The following is a 22,465-nucleotide window of genomic DNA, read 5'->3' on the forward strand; positions in this document are numbered from 1 at the left end:
CACCACTATATATTAACTCATGCAACGATTCCTGATTATCTGTAAAAATATGTCTGTATAGATACTGTCCTGTAACAACCAACGTTCATATAGCTTGCAGTCTTAAACAAAACATATTGTACAAACCTTACAGGTTTAAAAGACAAAGTCTTTTAGGAGTTGAGCTCAGCTCTTGATGACTTCACATGTTTATTCAGAAATTAAACTTGCTGAGCTCACTGTGACTTATTCTGAAGTAAGCATGAATAGGAACATAGTGGCATTTGGTTCTGAATACACATACTGTACATCTGGTTACCTTGTTAGAAAGCAAATCTATTGCCTTTGGTGGGTACAACTATCTGCACTGTTCAAATAATATGCAATTACAAGATGCTGCACTTACCTGTATCTTTCTTACTATAAATCAGACCAACTACTGCTACATCACTTGCACAAGGACTCTTCGTTATTTGCAAATCTATTACCTCACTTATTGTATTATTAATATCTACAGAAGGACCAAGTTTATAAATCCACTGAAGAATTGGCTCTGTAGAATAGAAAACAGTGAAGTTAATGTGTAAGAAAGCAATTTGTATGAATTAATTTTTGCTATAAGCTGTGAGATAATGTTAACAGTAGGTAACGTTGAGAATTGTTCTCTCTCTCTCTCTCTCTCAGGGCCGCAACTAGGGGGGGCAAGCGGGGCATGTGCCCCGGGTGCTGTGCTGGGGGGGGCGCCAAAATGAGCACTGGGGGGGGGCACCAAAATGGGTGTGGAATCCATGTTTGCCCCGGGTGACACAGACCCTGGTTGCGGCCCTGCTCGCTCTTTCTCTCTTCCTCTTTCTTTTCCTACAGCCCCCCTCCATTTCTCTATACTTTAAATCTGTTTCTCCTTCAATCTTTTTTCCACCCAACTGTCCAAACAAACTTATACTCAATATCACAATTATACAACCTAAGGCTCACAGGCTGCATACTGCCTTTTTAAACCTTGAGTATTGTTCCTAGAACAATATTTTCATACTTAAGAATATGAAAACATGGCTTGCTAATTCTAGTAGAGTCAGTTGTTGAGATGGGAGGCTATAGAAATTAAATAAAATAAACAAAAACAAATAAATAAAATTTGGATTCTGTGGCGCTAGATTAGAAAAGTGATTTTTCTAAGTATCAGTGACAACATAATTAGTCTTTTCATAGGAACCTCTCCTTAATTATTTTCAAAAAGTCAAATAATAAAAATACTATATACTTTGGTATACAAAGTATCATATAGGAAAACATTTCTGGACATCCCTTGGTGTTTTTCACGGAAGGCTATGTTTAAATTATATTCTACTTTCTGATTCCTAAAGTATTTTCTGTTCCATTTCTTTTAGCACATATATATGTAGCAAAATGTAGCCAGCAGTACCTTAAAGATGAAAATATATGAAAAGGCAAAATTTTCCACTAATCAGAAAATGAAGCAATAAGTTCTTTTTTGGTATATATTTCATGGTATTTTACAACAGTAAAGTAGTATTTTCAGGTAATTTAAAAAATACTTTTCTATTTGATAATAATATGGTATTATAAGGCATTTTTGGTAAACCAGTGATTTCTACATATTTATATTTTTAGCTGTTTAGTATTGGTAGTTTTTAATTTTTTCTGTTTTTTTAAAATTTTCTTTTTTTTCCTGTTTTTTCTTTTTTGTTCTGTTTAGGCTTTTTGATAGTTTATTAATTGTCTTTAATATTTCATTACTTCTTTTATTGTTCATCTTTTGTATTTTTATATTCTGCACATTTTTGTAGCCTTGCTTTAAAATACAGTAAAATGTATTTTTAAAAAGGATGAAAATATATTTACAGCCTCAATATTATGAGCCCAACCCTAAATGTTATGTATCCAGTACCTACATTCAAACACTTCCAGGAGAAAAAATACAATTTTTAAGAAAATCTAAAGCAAGGCTATTTGTTCCTCTTATTTGATTTTGATCCACTTACCCTAAACTCCAGAGATAAAAGTCACTTGAAAATACGGTATATCTCAGCTTCCAACAAACAGTCTTGCCTGAATTGTTTACATTCCTTTTAACGTAATGGCAAGCATGGGGATGAGTGTCTTAGATGGCCATTCAGATGGCCACCCTTTAACATCTGAACACCTCCAGAAAGCTTTGAATTGAATGTAGCTACTACAAGTAATTTCACTGGAACTTCACTATAACTTACCTCGCTTTACATCCAATAATGTTCCTTCGGTAGTGAACATACCTAACCCATGATGCATATTGAATTCTACAAACCATTCCTCTACTGGAGCAATATCTAGTCAAACAGGAAATTGAAACAGTGATTATTCCTATGAACATCCAAGTGTAACATTAACATATTTCTTTAATATATGGTACACCCTGGCATATTCAGTGGACTTATTCAGTGGACTTTTCAGCAATGAGTATTCTTCTGTATTTTTCTGGTTCATGCCATTTTCTTACTCTACATTATCAGTTTACATTTATATTTATCATTTTATATTGTTTATGTTTAATTTGACTGAAAAAATAAAATGTACTGATGTAATTTAACTTGGAGTGTATTGCAACTAATCTTTTAAACAAGGCAGAAAGTCATTTTTAAGGAAGATGAGTATGAAAAGTTAAATAAGAGACTGTAAAAACATAAAATTTAGAAATGCAAAGGATGGTATTACTGGAGCATTGGTGCAAATTAAACTAAGGAAGTAGCAATAATCCCATTAGAAGAAATAACAGGCTATTATAACAATCTCTCACCTGTATTATATGTAATCTGTTCTCTAGGAATATCAATCGACCATGAATCCACTTCTTCTCCCTTTAAGAAATTATGTCAGAAAAGACCTAAACAGCCATAGTCATTTTTATGTTCTTGATTATACAGCATGATTTTAATATTAATATTATTTATTTAATTACTTTTTATCCTGCTTTTATTATTTTTATAAATAACTCATAAGCTTAAATTGTCTTAGTTAAAAGACTGACTCATGCAGGATGAGCTGGTAAGTTTGGCTGAGAAGAGAATTAAATCTAAGCTTACTGTACCATACAGTTTTTTAAACTAAATCTATTGCTTGATGCTTGTGTGGGGATAAACTACTCTTGAATAGGTCCTAGTGAGCTCCTTGGGAAAGATGAAAAACAGAAGTAATGGAGGCTTCTTATTTATATTGGGACATCTTGAGGAAGCTATGCATGGTCAAGCTCAGTTAGTATTTGGATGGAAGACAGCAAGGAAACCCCAAGGTTGTAGACTAGATGTAGACTAAAGTAGGTGTAGATATATATACTGGAAGAAGACAATGACAAACCACTTCTGGCCAAGAAAATAAATCTGTATATACTACAGAAATTTCAGCCTCAAACAACATCCTGTCATTTCAAAAATGAAAGGTTTAATTCAAATGAATACAAGTTGTACCAAAGCAGACCACAAGTCTGTCCAATGCAGCAGCCTTTTCCTCCCAGGAGCTGGTTAGTCCCTTATGGTGGCCTGTAAATAGTCCATTCACAGCAACTGATGATTGAGATCTGATCCTGGAACTAGCATCAGCCATCATGACTGCAGCATGTAGACAAACACGCACAATTCAGACCAGTACAAATGAACTGCAGCAATCCAGAACACCAGAAAAAGGAAACAGACCACCTGTACAACATCTTCCAACAAATTGGATAACCATGTAACTTTATCGAAAAGTGCCTGACCACTCAACCACTACAGCACAACCAACACAAGCTATGAAAAGGATAACACTGACATACATCAAAAACATCTCAGAAACTACCAACAGACTGTTACAACTATATGGCATCACTGTAGCACACAAACCAACTAGAGCCCTCCAAAACATCTTAAGTAAACCAAAAGACCCAGTAGTGCAAGAAATAAAAACAGGAGTCATCTACAACATACAGTGTAAGGACTGTAACAGCCACAATGTAGGACAGACAATCAGAAGACTAGCAGAGCGCATGCATGAACACCAACCAGCAGTCAGAAGACATGATGAAAACTCCTTAATCTCACAACACATGAACAGGCTCAACCATAGTTTCATGGTCATTCTAGACCAAGCAAAATCCAAAAATACTAGGGAATTCCTGGAAGCTTGGCATTCAGACTAACCAGCCATCACTAGACACATAGAGGATAAACCACATTTACACACCATTCAAAAGAGACAATAAAAAAGCCAAGAAGGAAACAAAAAGACCAGAACCCATCCTCTCCAGCAGCCTACATCCAGATAAACAGAGATTAACACCAAGCAAACAATCAAGCAGAAAACAATACCCCGATCAGGGAGCCACCAAGAGACAAACAATCAAGCAGGCAAACAATACCCTGATCAAGGAACTACCAGGAGAAAACCACACCCCCACCAACACTGGCAAGGCAAACTACTATATATAAACAGGGAGCAAACTCCACACTCACTAGCACTGATGAGGTTACCTAGTCAGGTAAAGAAACGTCTACAAGCAAACAACCAAGCTCAGAGAGCACCAAGGACTCCACAGTTCAACCCTGAGCTACAAATATTTTCTTCTATTGGAAACACACACATATATGTTGTAGATGTATTTGCTTGAAGTTTTATATTATCAAGCACAGAGGTCAGAATATGCCTTCTCTATTCAACTGCACTGCACTTTCAGCCTGAGCAGTGATGTAGTTCTCAACTTTTTCCTTTATGAAGACCACTATTTTTCATTGAAAGCTTCTAAGGACTGCCACATAACCCAGGAGCTGGCAGTCCAGTTCTTGCAGGAACCATGGCAAACATGACCCTCTCAAATGGGTCATACTTTCTACAGAAAACCAAAATTAAATTTAAAAATAAAATAACTTGTTTAACATAAACGGTTGAAATTCCATGAGATTAATATTATGCCATTTTGGTGGTCTAAAAGGGTCCAAATCATAAAGGAAAAAGACCACTATTTTTTGCAGGGCAACTGACAAAATTCAGGCATCTTTTGAAACGGTTGTTATTTTGGAAATGTTCTACATTTTTGTAGCACCTGTAGTAATATGTAAAACCAAACAATAATGCCCATCATCAGAAAAGATTGCTGACTTCTGCTATGGAATAATAGAAAGACAAGATGCTGCTGTACAATTTTAACATTTAGTCTACTCTTGTCTCATCCTACTGGCAGTCTCTCTTGGGGTTCATACCCAGACCTTTCAATCATTTGCCACTTGAATCTAACTGGAGATGTCAGGAAAGGAATCTAGGCTTTCCACCCTGCAAATACTTTTCTCTCCCATTGAGCAATTGGCCCTCCCCAAATGCTCTACCAGAGCCATTTCGAAGTAGAAGACTTCTGAGTAGGTACTGTTGAAGATCTGTATGCTGGGCGCAAGACCTGCTGAGGCATAGTGCAGTAGATTCTTTCTTCTGTTCTCCTTGGTATCTTCTTCATTTTTATCATACAAATGGCAGATGACTTTCTTTGAGGAGATGAGAAAAAACAAAACAGAAAAATTACGTACACACAAAGCCATATTGTCCAATCATAGCACAGAGCACATTTTTAATGTTAAATCATTTGCCAGTCCATTGACAGTGAAACCAATTACCTAGTGAGGTGGTAGATCATTGGATTTTTCAAGCAGATGGTAGACAGCCATCTGTTAAAGTGATTTGATGTAGATTCTTACAATGAGCAGCCTCTTCCAACTCAGTGCTTCTGTGATATAGCTAAATAGATTTAGTCTTTATATCTTTATTATAAAAGCAGATTTTCCTGACCTGTATGGAACTACAGCTATGGGATCTTGGAACCCAAACACATCAGAAGGGACCAGATTCAGAAAGCTTCCTTTAAATGAAGGTAGATCAAACTTCCCCCCTCCCACATACACATTTTTGTAGGACCACTCTCCAGTGTTTAAGGGTGGTGCTTAACTGACTGTGTATATGAGGTAACAGGGAGCCTTTTTCCTTATCTCCTTCAGCCATGGAAATGGCTCTCTCTTGGCCAATGGCAGCAGATAAATAGCTGTGTTTCCATAGTGTTCTGGCTACTGGAAAAGGGCAGATTGGAAAGCCTTGTAGTTGCTACCAGTGGCTATAATAAGGTTATATATTTTTTTCTTACAAAAAGGATACCTCTTTCCAATCTTTGGAGGTGTTTTATCTCACACAATTGCAAGTAGGTAAATTAAAACTGTCATAAGTCTTTTCCCTGTTTTTGCTGGCTACTTCTCTAGACCTGAGTTGAGCAAATATAAAAATGTGGGATAAAATAATAATAATAATAATAATAATAATATTAATAATAACAACACTTTGACATTCACAATGAGTGAAGTTGCTGATATCTGCAATTCCTTTTTAAGAAAGTAGAATCTCAGCTGCTCTAAATCCTTGCCTTGTTGAGGGGGAAACATAAAAGGAAATGGTTCTTCCCAGGCCTATTATTACATATTGTTATATGTTCAGGATTGGCTGTCAACACTGAATGAAAACTTACTGCTGCAAGTGCTGCAGATGTTTCTCCTGAATGTTTTTCTTGTACGTCAATAAATCAGGAATGACAGTGCACATCTCCATAACTCTGTCTCCTGCATCCTGTTTAAGGTCCCTGTTTTCCCCTTGTTGCCCTAGGCTGGAAGTGAGTGCTGCCCTTAGAAAACACAGGTGTGAAATGGCAGAATTCAACTTCCTCAGTACTGGGGAAATGGTTCCTGTATTTTTACATGGGGAAAGACTGGACAATATGATTACTTCTTTTTATCTTTGTGCAGTCAATCGTTTTATAATACAATTGGTGCTTGAGAGCCATTTGTTTTATTTACATTTTAATGTATACTTCTCTATACTTCCATATACTTAGAGAATTCCCTAAGTAAGTAGAAACTATTTTTTATTTTTGGGGATCTTTCTTTTCCAAACTACTTGTATATAACCACTCAAGCTGAATTTTGTTGAAATAATAATTTTGTAGAAATAACAAATTTCCCTTCATACAAACCAGAAACCCTTGATTTATTGGACTAATGGGAGAGAAGGGGTGGATTTGTTACAACCAAATATAAAATAGTGCATGTGTAGAATGATGGGGGTTTTTTTGTTGTTGTTGTTCAATTGTGTCTGATTCTCAGAGACTGCCTGGACAAGTCCCTGCAGTTTCCTTGGCAAGGTTTTTCAGAAGTGGTTTGCCATTGCCTCCTTCCTAGGGCTGAGAGAAAGTGACTGTTCCAAGGTCACCCAGATGGCTTTGTGTCTCAGGCAGAACTAGAACTCACAGTTTCCCGGTTTCTAGTGCGATGCCTTAACCACTACCCCAGATTGGCTCTCTAGAATGGTGTTATGCTTGAGTAAAATGACAAATGAGATTTTACACAAACATAAAATGGCAAATGGATGTCTGCAAAACAGAGATCTGGTAAACTGATTTACTATATAGTGACTTTTTAAAAACAAAATTGTCCCTATGAATTTCTATAATTTAAGTTTCTATACAGTATATGATACATAAATTGTGCTTAGAAACTGAATGGGAAACTTACTAAGCTTTTTTCTGGAAGATACAGTTTGATTTCTTTAATCTTTGCAATATTATTCGTGAAAATGTCTGTGTAGCAGGCAAAACGTGAAGTGGACACCTCTGAGGGAAAATACAGATATTACTGTAATATCATCTCTGAACATGTCTGTATATACCAAGGATGTACAAACTTTATGGAGCAAAGGCTGCAGTTGAACTTTGAGTGACATGGTGGCTAATGTATTCCTATAAGTAGAGGGGTAGCAGGATAAAAATGTGGGTGGGATGGAATAAAAACCAGATTTAGATTGATTTCAGTCTAACTAAAATGAAATTAAATGTAATTAATGTAATTCAGGTACTATAATATTTTCCCTCTTCTGTCGTATTACACATTCTAATTTGATTTTGCACAGGTTCTAGGAACAATACTCAAGGTTTAAAAAGGCAGTATGCAGCCTGTGAACCTGAGGTTGTATAACTGTGATGTTTAGTATAAGTTTGTTTGGACAGTTGGGTGGAAAAAAGATTGAAGGAGAAACAGATTTAAAGTATAGAGAAATGGAGGGGGGCTGTAGGAAAAGAAAAAAGAAAGAAAGAAAGAAAGAAAGAAAGAAAGAAAGAAAGAAAGAAAGAAAGAAAGAAAGAAAGAACAATTCTGAAAGTTACCTACTATTAACATTATCTCTCAGCTTATAGCAAAAATTAATTTATATAAATTGCCTCTTTGCTTCTTTTTTTTGGCCAAATCAAATGTTTAATTGCTTGCAGAAGCATCTCGATAGATTTGCATGTGGAGAAGTTGTTCTTTAAATTCAAAGAACAACAACTATCTTAATGAATAATATATTTTGCATTGGACCAAAACTGGATTGTTCATATCCTTCTCTAAATTCTGGTCTATATATGAGACTAAGGTCAGTTAATATTCATTTGTTTCAACTCCAGCAGCTACAGATTCAACATAATGCATTAACAGAAGAGATAGATTGCTATCATAACATCTAATACTGTATGTCTTATTTTGAAATTTTCAGTCGATATATCTGCAAGATAGTGAAAAGTTTTCCAGGATGCATACAGTAGGTCTGTTGGATCTGGGCTGCAGAAACCTGGAAGACCACTAGATGGCAGCTATGAGTTCTTTGTTAGCATCTAATGGTCATCTGGATTCTTGCAGCCCAGATCTGTCATGACTAGGATATAATTCAATTCTATAGACTTCTGGTCAGGAAGCCTAGCATGCCTTTGTCGTGAATGATGCATACCATGCCAATTAGTATTTGTACAGTTAATTGATTTATTCTAATTCCTGGAATTACAGATATACATAGATAATTCTTACTGTAACATCGATATTCATCTATTGTTTCTAGTACAGCTAAAATTCACTGTAAGTTTTTTAGAGGATGAATGATGGAAGAGTGAGAACATTTAAAGGAGGATAGTCAAAAGTCAAAGGTCATAAAATTGCAAAGAAAGTAACTATGGAAAATGGGGCCAGGTGGAAAACATAACAGAGCAAAAGGCTGTAGACTGCAAGACTGAAACCTCTAAGAGAATGGCTTTAAAAAGCTGCTGAAAATTACCAAAAGTTTGGGATATAAACAGCAGCTGGACAAGTCCCAGCTAAGATGACCAATACCAGGGGAGTTTTGAAGCTGCAAATGCACCTCAATTGCTGTGGGCTCTAAAGGCCTGTTTTGCTGAATGAGTGAATATGTATGAGGATCAATAGGAAATAATACTAGTCAAATCAAATTAAGTCATACTAAACTTAGGTGTTAATTTTTTGTTGGGTTTTTCAGTATCCTTCCCAATGATCTTGCAATGCAAGATTGATTACTTTAGCCTGCATCAGGAGGGTAATTTGAAATGTACCTTAACTTTGTGCATAATAGTTGTGTGTGTAATATTCTGAGGGTAGAAAAGTATAATATTAATATTAAAATAATGCCACTCTTCCTCCCTAAGGTGCTCATAGTAGTAAATGAAACAAAAACATTCAAGAAGAACAATTTGATAAAACCAGTAAGAGAACAAAATTTCATAAAATAATAAAACAAGGACATTACAACAACTAAAACAGAGTTCATTATAAAACATAACAAGCATGACTTCAGCTGTCATTGAAAGCAAAATGTCATTGTGTCGGGAACATTATTGTTCGTCATTACAGGTGCAATGGGACTGCATTGTATGCACAAAACAGCCAGCATAAGTCTTCCTGTGGCATAAATAGGGTTGCAAACCAGGCGAAGGAAGAGACAAATAAGCAAATCACACAGACCGAGTGTCCATATTCCCCTTCTGAACATTCTTACAATCAGTGCAGGACATTAGCAATGAATGCAATTGAAGTTGCAACTTGCCTTCAGTATTGTAGGCAATGCCTGAAGAAAGTTTCAAAACAGCTCCAAACAAAATATAAAGCTGCAACAGCTCCATCTGTGAAATAAGGAAAGGAAAGGAAAGGAAGCAACAGGGAAGGAAAATAATAATGTGAATATAACACTATACTTAAAGCTGTTTCTCTTCCTATTTGATTTGCATCACTTCATGCTCTGCAAAGAAAAGCTAAGACAGAAATCTGCCTTCCCCTTCAGCACTTGGAATCATCTAGGATAGAAAGAAACATAGCCCTCTCCTCACTTGAAATGCACTCTTCATTCACTCACTCACTCACTCACTCATTCATTCTATGTTCTATGAGCATTTCAAATTTATATTCACAATAACAATGTAGAATAGGTTGGGTGAAGAAATAATGGCCAGATCTATGCTCTCTGCTCCCTCATCACCAGTATGGGACACTCACCATTTTTAAGTGCAGGAATAAACATCAACTTCCACCCACTACCATCCCACCACAAATAAATCTTCCTCTGCGTTTTAAACTCCATTAAAAAACAAAAGTTTTCCATTCTGAGCCATCTTAAGCAGGAGGTCTACTGTCAGGGGTGTCCTCCCAGTGTGGTCAAAAAAAGTCAAGATGGTGGCCACAACTGTGTGATCACAGCTCTGTTTTTTATGTGCATTGCATGGGCGCCATGCATAAAGAACAGATGGCACTTCATTCACACTGTAATGTCTGCCTTTTTGACCATACAGATGCCTCTGTTTATTGTGCTGTTTCCCAATCTGGTGACGTTCCCAGCTCCAATCATCTACAGCACTGAATTTACCCCACCCCTCCAGTGGCTGGTTGATACTTTATACAGCTGTTTCAGCTGGGGCTGCTAGGCTGCTGTGTCCTCAGGGGGTCAGCAGCTTCCTTTTTTTAAAAAAAAAATCTAGTAAAGTTTCCTGGCCACTCTGTTTGCCCCACCAGTTCTTCTAGCCCTCCTCCATTTTAACTATCACCTGCGAGTACCCACTGATTTCTGCCTAGGCTGGTAAAAGCATATTCTCTTTTCTTTCTCACCTGGTGCCCTCTGTATTGCAATAGTTCCCTTCCACTCTTTTTAAATCTTTAAACTGCAACTTAGGGATATTGGAATGAAGCCATAAAGTTTCAATGAATGCTATTTCTTTGCTTCTATGAGCCTGAATTATCCGTTTTTCATTGCCACAGAATTCCTACGGACCTAACAAAGGAACGATGCTCTTTTCACTTTAATCATTGCAGCTTCAAGGCAACAATGGTACAATATGGAAGGAAGGAAAGAAGGAAGGATCTGCTAGTGTCAAACAAGAAAGTGTAGGAGAGGGTGTCCATGGTGTTTAAATATCTAACCCTAACTCTGGAGTGAGCACCAATCCAGCCCCATTGCCAGACTGCTGCAACCTGGACTGGACTTTGTGAAGTTGGCTTTAGGAACAGCTGGGAGCACTATGGGAGACAAGCAGTTTAGGGTGTCATTTAGAATTGCCCAAAGCATGGCTTAAAGTCACTCTTTCTTGACTAAAGATAGTCTTAAACCTAGATGTTATATTATTATCATTATCTTTATCATTATACCTTAGTTATAGTATTGCGCCTTCCCTACCACACCCCACAGGCTTTCAACTTTTCCTACTATTAGTGAATGGCTGTACTTCTTCCATAGGGAAAAGCAAAGTACTTGATTTATAGAACAAAGTTGTGGAGGAAACAAAATCCCACTTGCTACTTACTGGAAGCCTATGAACTAATAAAGGTACTACCCAGTACACATTTTGGAATATTCTTTCAAGGACCAAGACAGATGTCATTGTTCTGGGGACCAAAGAGATGGGGAGATGTGCCTTCTCTGTAGATGGGCCTGTGGAACAACATCCCTGGTGGCTCTTTCCTGTGATTGGGTGTACTGATTTGCTCCCTGATGGTGTTTGATTGTTGGCAATATAAGTAAAACTTGATTATGGGCATATACTAGCAGCAACATATAAAACATATCGTAATTCACAGATTCAGCAGTAGCAAAAGATCCAAGAGGTATCAAAAAAATTGGCAAGATTAAAAATGTTTAAATCTTTCAAAAGAGTTCAGCCACGTTGGTTAATATTTGCTGCCATGTTCTCATAGCTGCTAGGTAAAAGTTGACTGTATATAGGTAACAGTGGTCCTGTGGTCTGCCAGAAGAAAAGAGATATACAATTTACCATCTTTACTTGGCAGTTCTTTTCAGAGAGATCTAATTAATACAGCACCTACATCCCTATAAAAAATACAATATAAGATTATTGCACATCCTCTGTAGTATGGCAGTCACAAAGGCATTCATGGCAGGGAATCTTTCAACACCCATTATCAGTAACTGTTGAAGGCAGGACATCGAACCGAGCTGGGGAAATTCTCTGTGATATCTGTAATTGGTTAGGGATTGACAATGGTCAGCTGGCCTGCCACTGAAGGAAAGCCTCCAAGACTTAGGCTGCCTTGGTGCCATTCTGTGTCTAAAATTCTCTCCTTCAGACCTTCTTTGCTTTTTTCAGTCCTTTTTTTCTTCCCCAGTGAGCAGTATCAATTTGTGTTCTTAGTTTATCTGTGTTGTTTTATTTGCTGTCTTAACCTTAACCTTAATATGTAAGCCACCTAGAATTACCAAGGTGACTGGGGGGGTCAAATACGTAAATAAGCAACAAAATAAATAAATCTTACCTAACTTGGCCCTGACTGACTTTAAATGAGATGCAGCTTTGTTAATAGAAAGATTACCTACTGGATCTTTCCTCAACCTTGTATCTGTATATCTTATGAAAGATAGAAGCGTTTTAACAACTGGCTGATGATACCAATGATGGAAATTGTAGTCAAATATATGTGAGAAACATGGAGAGAGTCATCTTTCTCTGCCTCCTGGGGTCTTGTCCCCTGCCCTTTTGCCTAGTTTTCCCTCCCTCCCCCCCCTCCCCCCCCCCCCCCCCCGCTTGCAGGGCCATTTCCCCACTTTGAAAGAGCCGGTCAACTGATTCTTACATTTGAATCCACAGAAAGGCAGTTAGAAGGATTCAGTTTCTCTTCCGACCAGCTAATATGGCTGTTACACAAACCGATCATACTACAGGGATGCACGTCCATACAGTTGATTTTCAGAATGGTTTCATTTGGAAGGAGAAGATTGCATCAGACAGGCCCATGGCAAAATACAATCCACATATATAAATTGGCAGAGCCAATAGGGAAGTAAAGTAAATCTTTGGGGTTAAGGTCAACTCCTGGTAATTTATCTTGGCAACAATATGGAAATAAGCCTCCTTGAACTCTCAGAGAAAAGGAGGGATATAAATTAAAGCAAATTAAAGGAAATGAATAAATTAATAAGTGAAATGTCCACACCAGAATATAGGCACTATATGAATAAAACAGCCCTTTTCCCTGGTGTATCTTTTTTTTTATTATTTGAAATGTAGCATTGTTCCCTGGAATTTTTAGGCTTCCTTATTAGCTTCTTAAAAAAGATATTAGCATTTAAGATGGCATCCATGCCTTCTTTTCAAGTTCAAGCGACCATGTTTTTAACCAGGGGTCTTTGGAGTCCAGGATTGGGGGCAAATGGATTACAAGCCTCGGGGGATTGTTGGGCGGGACAGAGGATCGAGGTGGTGATGGACCAGGGACGTTGTGACGGGAGCCGGAGGGCAGGCCATCTACGGGGAAGACGTCCCCGATGTTTACTACCGGTGGCGTGTTCCGGCCCTCCATACTCAAACCCAGACCCTGGTCAGCAGACCCATGGAGGCCCTGATCTACGGCTGCTGCTTTGTAATGCCAGGTCTGTTAACAGCAAGGCCCCCCTCATTTGTGACTTGATTGCAGACAGGGGGGCGAATCTGGCATGCATTACTGAAACCTGGCTGGGCCTGGAGGGAGCGTCCCTCTTTCAGAGATGTGCCCAGCCGGGTTTCGAGTATGGCACCAGCTGAGATCTCGGGGCAGAGGAGGTGAGGTGGCTGTCATCATCCGGGAATCTCTTGTGGCCTTCAGGGGCCATGCTCCACAAGTGACTGGGTGTGAGACCCTGTTTTTCAAGTTGGGTTCTCGGAAACAGTTGTGGGTGTTGCTAGTGTACCAGCCTCCCTGCTGCATAGCAACCTCCCTGCCTGAGCTGCTGGAGGCCGTCTCGGGGTTGGTGGTGGAGTTCCCCAAGCTTATGGTTTTGGGGGACTTCAACCTGCCATCCCTGGGACAGACCTCGGAGGCCGCTTAGGAGTTCATGACCACCATGGAGGCCGTGGACCTGATTCAGATCATTCGAGACCCAACTCAGGACAGTGGCCTCACCCCGGATTTAGTTTTCTTGTCGGAGCAGTGGCAACATGATCTGAGGGGAGAGTTACAGCTATCCCCACTGTCATGGTCAGATCACGCCCTGGTGAGCCTGAGATTCTCCTATGCCGCCCCCCTCTGCAGGGAGGCAGGACCTATTCGATTCGTCTACCCCCGGCGACTAATGGACCCAGCAGAGTTCCAGAGGGAGCTGGGGGTTATACCCGGGGATCTGCTGCATGGTCCAGTGAATGCCCTGGCTGCTGCCTGGAATAGGGAGGCAGCCAGGGCCTTGGACAGGATCACACCTGTGCGGCCTCTCTTATCCCATTGAACCCGACACTCCCCGTGGTTCACGGAGGAGCTGAGGGTTCTGAAGAGGACTAAGAGATGCCTAGAGCGCTGCTGGAGGAAGACAAAGACTGAATCTGACCGAACATAAGCTAGTGCGGCTATTAAGGCCTACCTTGTGGTGGTAAGAGAGGCAAAACGCCAATATTTCTCTGCTTTTATTGCATCCGCAGAATGCTGCCCGGCGGCCCTGTTCAAGATTACCCAATCCCTTCTGGGGAAAGGGGACCTAGAGATCCATCTTCAGGGCTGAGCTGAGGAGTTTTCCAGGCATCTGCAGGATAAAATCACTCAGATCCACTCCAAGTTGGACTCTGAGCATGATGCAGTATCTGGGGAAATACCCAGGGAATATTCTTGCCTTGTTATCTGGGAACAGTTTGATCCTGTTGGGCCTGAGGAAGTGGACAGGATCCTCCGGACTGTAAACACCATCACTTGCCAATTAGATCCCTGCACCTCCTGGCTGGTGAAGGCAGCTCCGGAGGGGACATGTGGTTGGGTCCAGGCAATGATAAATGCATCCTTGAGAGAGGGGGTATTTCCGGTAGCCTTCAAGGAGGTGCTGGTGCACCGCCTCCTCAAGGAACTATCGCTGGACCCCAGCATACTGGATAATTTTCGCCCAGTCTCCCACCTCCCCTTTTTGGGGAAAGTGGTTGAGAAAGTGGTGGCGTTGCAGCTCCAGAGGATCCTGGATGAAACAGATTATCTAGACCTCTTTCAATCAGGTTTCAGGCCTGGTTAAGGGACGGAAACAGCATTGGTCACACTTATGGATGATCTCTGGCGGGAGCGGGATGGAGGCAGTGCATCCATCCTGGCTCTTCTTGACCTCTCAGCAGCTTTCGATACCATCAACCATGGTATCCTTTTGGGTCGGCTCAGGGAGTTGGGGGTGGGTGGCGTAGTCTTGCGCTGGTTCGCCTCCTTCCTCCAGGTCCAGTCCCAGTCAGTGTTGATAGTGGAGGAGGGATTGGCCCCACGGCCCCTTCTTTGTGGGGTGCCACAGGGATCAGTACTCTCCCCTCTCCTTTTTAACATCTACATGAAACCACTGGGTGAGATCATTTGTCACCATGGGATGAGGTATCATCAGTATGCTGATGATACTCAATTGTACATCTCCATCCCAGGTGAAGTGACACCGTGACCACCCTTTCCGAGTGTCTGGGGACTGTGGGGGCTGGATGGGGAACAACAGGCTTCGACTGAACCCTAGTAAGACAGAGTGGCTGTGGATTAATGGCACCTCGTGTCCCAGGAATTTGTCATCTTTAGTGCTGGATGGGGTTGCACTGCCCCAGACAGATTCGGTCCATAACTTGGGGCGCCTCTTGGACTCATGACTCCTGCTCAAAGAGCAGGTGGCAGTCGTGGCCAGGAGGGCCTTTGTGCAACTTCATGTTGTGCACCAGTTATGCCCTTTCCTGGACCGAGAGGCCCTCCGAACAGTCACTCATGCCCTGGTTATCTTCCATATAGATTACTGTAATGCGCTCCACATGGGGCTACCCTTGAAAAATATCCAGAAGCTACAGCTGGTCCAGAATGCAGCCGCGCAGACAATCTTGGGTGCTCCAAGATTTGCACACATAACACCTTTGTTGCGTGAGCTGCACTGGGTCCCAGTTTGCTTCTGGGTCCAATTCAAGGTGTTGGTTATCACCTTTAAAGCCCTACATGGCATGGGACCAGGATATCTGAGGGACCGTCTCATCCCTATTACATCAACCCGCCCCATCCGGTCATGCAGGGAGGGCATGTTACGGGCCCCATCTATAAAAGAATTCCATCTAGTGGGGTCTCAGAAGCATGCCTTCTCTGCTGTAGCTCCTGCCCTTTGGAACATCCTTCCCCCAGAGGTGAGACAAGCCCCCTCGCTCCTGGACTTCCACAAAAGATTAAAGACCTGGTTTTGTAGGCAGGCTGGGAATGGGAGGGCAAATAATTATACCTCGGGATGGCTAGCGCCATGAAGTGATCCGGAGGGACCTACCACACTGAAGGTCTGATTAAGATCTTGTCCTAACAGCCAGGAAACATGCTGAGACAAGGAACTGGTCTCTAATGTTTATTGCTAGTACATAACAGGAATCCTAACAAACTGAAGAAGCGTGGGAAAAACCCAGACATATAAACCCCAAAGGTTAAGGCGGTCCCGATCTGTGTCTCTTTGAATGGCTGACCAATTCCTCAGTGCTACGCATGCGCTTAACAGTCTGGATGGGAGCCCCCTGCTCGCCATCCTTACTCATAACATCACCCTCCCCTCCAGATTCACATTCCATTTCAGCCCCCTCCCCTCCAGAGTCTTGATAAGATTTGGCGTCTGCTTCTAAGGTCCCATGGGAACTGGGCAACGATGGAAGGTCTTCAAGGAAAACTCCTCCATGGACGAATCAGTGCTGCTCTACAGGACTGATAACGCTTCTGGGCCAGGTGGCTGCTGCTGGAAAACATCTAGATAATTAGAAAAGTCATCCCCCCTCCCCCCTGGGAAATGCAAGCCTGAGGTGGAGGGCTGCGGCTCCCCCACCTCCTCTGTAACTGGAGTGAAGGCTTCAGGCGGGGGGGGAAGGTGCACACTCACGAACTCTTCTGCTTGGGCTTCTTCAGCCTGCTCAGCCGAAGGAGGAATCTCGGGTAGAGTGCGAGGCTTGGGTTTGTGAGGAAAAAGCTGATGAAAACGATGAACCAGTGCTGGTGCATGCACATCTCTGGCATTCTCCCACGTGCGCTCTTCCTCAGGGTACCTTTTCCAGTGTATGAAATATTGGATGCCCTTTCCCTCCTCCTAGAGTCCAGAATTTCCTCAACTTCGTACTCCTCCTCTCCCTCCACAATTACTGGAGGTGGGGGGGGGCAGTTGCGATCGCAAGGCACTTGGGGGAGGGTCTTTGGCTAGCAAGGCTCTGTGAAACACTGGATGGACTTTCATGGATGGTGGGAGCTGTAAACGATAAGCCACTGGATTTATCTGCTGCGCCACAGTGAAAGGGCCCACAAACTTAGAGTCCAACTTCTTGGAGGGTCTGGTAGAGTTCAAAAACTTGGTAGAGAGCCACATTTTGTCTCCTACTGCAATCGCTGGCCCTTCCTGTCTGTGAGCATCTGCCGCCCTCTTGTAAGCACCCTTTGCCCTATTCAGCTGCTCCTTTAACAACTCCTGTGCGGCTTGTTGCTCTTTAAGAAAATCAGCCGCGGCTGGAACAGTTCCCTGCTGGGAGGAGGTGGGCAACACCCGAGGGTTAACCCCGTAGAGTGCCTGGAAAGGGGACATCTTGGTAGAGGACTGTACAGAATTATTATATGTAAATTCTGCCATGGGTAGCAGGGCTGGCCAATTGTCTTGCCGATAAGTGGTGTAACACCTGAGATACTGCTGTAACCACTGGTTAATTTTCTCGGCTTGTCCGTTACTGGCAGGATGATGCGCTGATGACAGGTGGATCTGGACCCCTAATGACTGGAAAAGGGCCCTCCAGAACCTGGAAGTGAACTGTGGGCCTCTGTCACTCACCAAGTGATTCACCATGCCTCTATACCTAAAAACATGGTCCATGAACAACTGCGCTGTGGCTTGTGCAGATGGGAGGCCCTTGCAAGGAATAAAATGTGCCATCTTTGTGAAAAGGTCCACCACCACTAGTATGGAAGTCAGCCCCTGGACCGGGGGTAAATCAGTGATGAAATCCATGGAGATAGTATCCCAAGGCTGACTAGGGGTGGGTAGGGGTTACAAGAGTCCTGTGGGCTTCCCTGGGAGAGGCTTGGCTCATCTGCAGGTGTGACAAGAAGCAATGTAACCCTTTATGTCTGCAACCATCTTAGGCCACCAGTAGTCTCTCAGAGCTCTATGGAGAGTTTTGAAAACACCTCCGTGGCCTGCCGTTTGGTGGTCATGACACAGTCTCAGTACTTCTTCCCTCAATGAAGGGGGAATATACAATCGCCCACTATGCCAGAGGATTCCTGCCTCCACATTGAATGGGGAGGCAGTGTCTTGCGGGCCCCTCTGGAGGTCATCCATCCTGGCCCTGGCATATGGGTCCTGTTGCTGCTGAGCTCTGACTCTTGTAAATAGGTCCTCTGCTTGTCTGCCTGCTGCTAAAATCTCTGTCTGGCTCCCCCTCATAGACTGATCAAAGTTGTGAGGTTGTAATATAGTAGCCTGTACCTCCTGGTGAGTGGCAGGGTTTGCCTGAAAGGATCGAGACAGGGCGTCTGCCAAGCAGTTTTGCGCCCCGGGCACATAAGAAATAACAAAATTGAAACGGGAGAAAAACTGGCTCCATCTGATTTGGCGTGGGGTGAGGGATCTGGTGTTTTGTAGAAGCTGTAAATTCTTGTGATCGGTGCAAACTTTCACAGGAAAGGTTGCACCTTCTAGCCAGTGCCTCCACTCTTGGAATGCTGCTTTAATTGCCAGCAACTCCTTGTTAAAAACATCATAGTTTCTCTCTGCTGGTGAGAGCATGCGTGAAAAAAAGGCACACGGAAGCAATGTATTCTCGGTTTTGTTTGTATATTGCAATAACACTGCCCCAATGGCAATATCGGAAGCATCTGAATGCATGATGAATTGTTTCGTGGGATCAGGGTGTCTTAACAGCGGCTGGGATGCAAAGAGCTGCTTAAAATCTTGGAAGGCTGCTTGCTGTCTCTCCCCCCAAATGAATTTTGCTCCTTTCTTCAAAAGCTGTGTGAGGGGTCTAGCGAGATCACTATAGCGTTTTATAAAACGCCTATAGAAATTACAAAATCCTAACAGCCTTTGTACATCTTTGACATTTCGGGGAGGTGGCCAAGAGAGAATTGCCTGGACCTTAAAAGGATCCATGGATATGCCTTCTGTTGAGACTTTATAGCCCAGGAAATGTAATTCAGTTAAATCAAAGGCACACTTCTCTAGCTTGGCGAACAGCCTGTTCTCTCTCAGTCTTTGCAAGACATTACGTACATGGGTTACATGAGTTGTAGCATCCTCAGAGAAAATTAATATGTCATCTAGATAAATGACCAGATACTTATCTAGTAAATCAGAGAAAACTTGATTCATAAATCTGGAAAATATGGCTCCTGCATTAGACAAGCCAAAGGGCATAACAAGGTACTCAAATTTTCCAAACCTGGTGTCGAAAGCAGTCAGGTATTCGTGCCCCTCTTTCACCCGGATCAGATTGTACACACCCCTGAGATCCAACCTGGTAAAAATGCGTGCCTCCTGTAAGCAATCTAGCAGATCCGAGATTAAGGGCAGAGGATAGGATTCTCTTTTTGTTTGTTTATTTAAAAAACTGAAGTCGTGGACCACTCTCATGGGTGTCTCCTGGGTTGCAGGTGCCAACGGGTCAGGCTTCTTTGGTACGAAGAAGGTAGGAGCAGACGCTGGGGAAGTAGATGGTCGGATGAACCCCTTTTGGAGATTAGAGTCCAAGTAATCCTTTAAGGTGGCTAGTTCCTTGGGGGACATGGGATATTGTTTCCTTGCTGGAATCTTGGCTCCTGGTATCAACTCAATGGTGCAGTCACAGTCCCTATGGGGGGGTAGTGCTATGGCTCTTGTTCGCTGAAAACGTCTGCAAAATCTGCATACTTGGTTGGCAAGTGGACTCCCCCTGCTACCGTGACTGCGTTGGTTGCTGGAGAGCGTGGAGCAGCTTGAATCTTGTGGTGCTGGCATTCCTTAGCTGGGAAGGAGATTGCTCCTGTAGTCCAGTTCAGCAACAGGTTGTGGATCCTCAGCCAAGGCATGCCTAGGATTACTGGCACATTTAGCGATGCAGTAATATAAAGCTGGATCCACTCAGTGTGGTCTCCCGTTGTCAGTTGCACTGGTTCTGTGAGCCTTCTAATCGGCCCTGCCTTGAGGGGCTGGCCGTCAATGGTCTCCACTTCTATGGGGCATGGCAATTCTCTGGTTGGGATGTTGAAGTCCTGTACGGTCTGCACATCAATAAAATTGGTTGAAGCTCTGGAATCCATGATGGCCTCTAGCTTGACCTGGTGCTCTGGGGTGACGTGCATGATTACGGGTAAGTAGTAAAAGGATTGCCTGGAATCCTCGGAATGAGCCCTCCTTAATTGATTGATGGTCTCCCTGCTGAGCTCTGTGGAGGGAGACCGATGGAGTTTCCCTGGTTGGAAGCAGAGGCGGAGATGGTTCCTGTTTCAGCTGCTTGCCTTGGGGCTCTTACTGGAGTTGCTTGGCCTCTCGCTGGGCAAGCTCTCACCATGTGCCCCTGGGCTCCGCAGTAGAAACACAGGGCTCTCTCTCTCCTTCTCTGCCTCTCAGCCTCGGAAATCAGTCTCCTGCTTGCCCCAATCTGCATTGGCTCCTCTTGTGCTGAGTGAGAGGATGCTACGGAGAGAGCTGGAAATCCTGAAAACGCTCTGAGGGTCCTGTTTCTCCCCGGTTGCATCTGCCTGAGCTCTTCTAGCCTGGCATCTATGACCACAGACAACTGATATAAGGCTTCTAGATTAGCTGGTGTTCCCTGGCGCACTAATTCATTCTTAATTTCCTCATCCAGCCCTTGTTTGAATTGGTCTTTTAATGCACTCTCATTCCAGTCCAGATCTTCTGCTAACAACTTGAAATCAGCAATGTAGATTCCCACCCTCTTGTTACCTTGCTTGAGCTTCCGAATCTCTCGGCTGGCCGTGGCCTCTCTGATCGGGTCATCAAAGTGTGCTCGGAACCCTGCCAAAAAATTCTGGTAGTCGTTGAGAATTGGGTCGTTGTTCTCCACCATGGGAATAGCCCATTTGGCTGCTGGTCCCTTTAGCAGGCCTAGGATGAAGGTGACTCTGGTTCTGTCTGTGGGGAACTCTGCCGGTCTGCTGTCGAAGAACATAGTGCACTGTGTGAGAAAGGTTCTCAGCTGTCCTGCTTCTCCTCCAAATTTCTCTGGTAGACTGCCCTGGGATCTTAAGACTACTGGCAGAGCTGCTGCTGCTGCTGCTGCTGCTGGCGCCGGTTGTGGGTTAATCGGAACTGGTTGTTGTAACTGCTGTAGCATGGCAGCTTGTAATGTGTTGATTTGGAGATCTACTTGTTGGTGGTGTTGTTGCAGGGCTGCTGCCAATTGTTGGATGGCGAGCCACATTTCTTGGTTTTCTGAAGACATTTCCAAACGTCTCTCCCTAATTTCTTGTTCCTCCCTCTTTCGATGGGAGTAGGAGTTTGTTAGGATTGATGTCCTAACAGCCAGGAAACATGCTGAGACAAGGAACTGGTCTCTAATGTTTATTGCTAGTACATAACAGGAATCCTAACAAACTGAAGAAGCGTGGGAAAAACCCAGACATATAAACCCCAAAGGTTAAGGCGGTCCTGATCTGTGTCTCTTTGAATGGCTGACCAATTCCTCAGTGCTATGCATGCGCTTAACAGTCTGGATGGGAGCCCCCTGCTCGCCATCCTTACTCATGACAGATCTCTTCGCCATGCAGATTTTATTATATTTATATTTTTATTGTATTTTTAATTGTAATGGTTTTATATTTTAATTTTGTTTTATTGTAAGCCACCCAGAGTCCCCCTGTTGGGGAGAGATGGGCGGTGAATAACCTTATAAATAAATAAATAAATAAATAAATAAATAAATAAATAAATAAATAAATAAATAAATGTTTTCCTTTTACCCAAATCCCTTTCTTTTGTTTATGTGCAAGAACTAGCCTTTTCAGCAACTAAACAATAGGAAGTGTATTCTGAAAGTCCTTGAATACACTTGCAAGTTTTAAGATGATACAAACCTGGCTGGGAAGGGGAGTGATGTTGTAGTCCCTGCAATCCAGAAGCCGATTGTAACACTATTTCGAGACCTTCTCTTTGTAATTCGGCTACAAAGCAAAATTAACCCTTTTAAGAGTACTCAGAGGAAACCAATTGT

At 42.4% G+C, this 22,465-nt stretch overlaps 1 protein-coding gene across 1 annotated transcript in view; it reads right to left on the bottom strand.

Annotated features, from left to right (window-relative positions):
• Positions 1 to 9,970, bottom strand: part of CATSPERB (cation channel sperm associated auxiliary subunit beta) — a 98,445-nt gene extending 88,475 nt beyond the window's left edge. The window contains exons 1-6 of the mRNA XM_063293702.1: positions 9,895 to 9,970; positions 7,545 to 7,642; positions 5,328 to 5,480; positions 2,774 to 2,834; positions 2,211 to 2,306; positions 386 to 532 (exon numbers count right to left, since the gene is read on the bottom strand). Of these exons, the coding sequence (XP_063149772.1) occupies positions 386 to 532; positions 2,211 to 2,306; positions 2,774 to 2,834; positions 5,328 to 5,480; positions 7,545 to 7,642; positions 9,895 to 9,970 (631 nt within the window). The remainder of the gene's footprint in view (positions 1 to 385; positions 533 to 2,210; positions 2,307 to 2,773; positions 2,835 to 5,327; positions 5,481 to 7,544; positions 7,643 to 9,894) is intronic.
• Between the last annotated feature and the right edge of the window lie 12,495 nt (positions 9,971 to 22,465).

This window comes from Candoia aspera, chromosome 1 (genome assembly GCF_035149785.1).
Source record: "Candoia aspera isolate rCanAsp1 chromosome 1, rCanAsp1.hap2, whole genome shotgun sequence".
NCBI lineage: Eukaryota > Metazoa > Chordata > Lepidosauria > Squamata > Boidae > Candoia > Candoia aspera.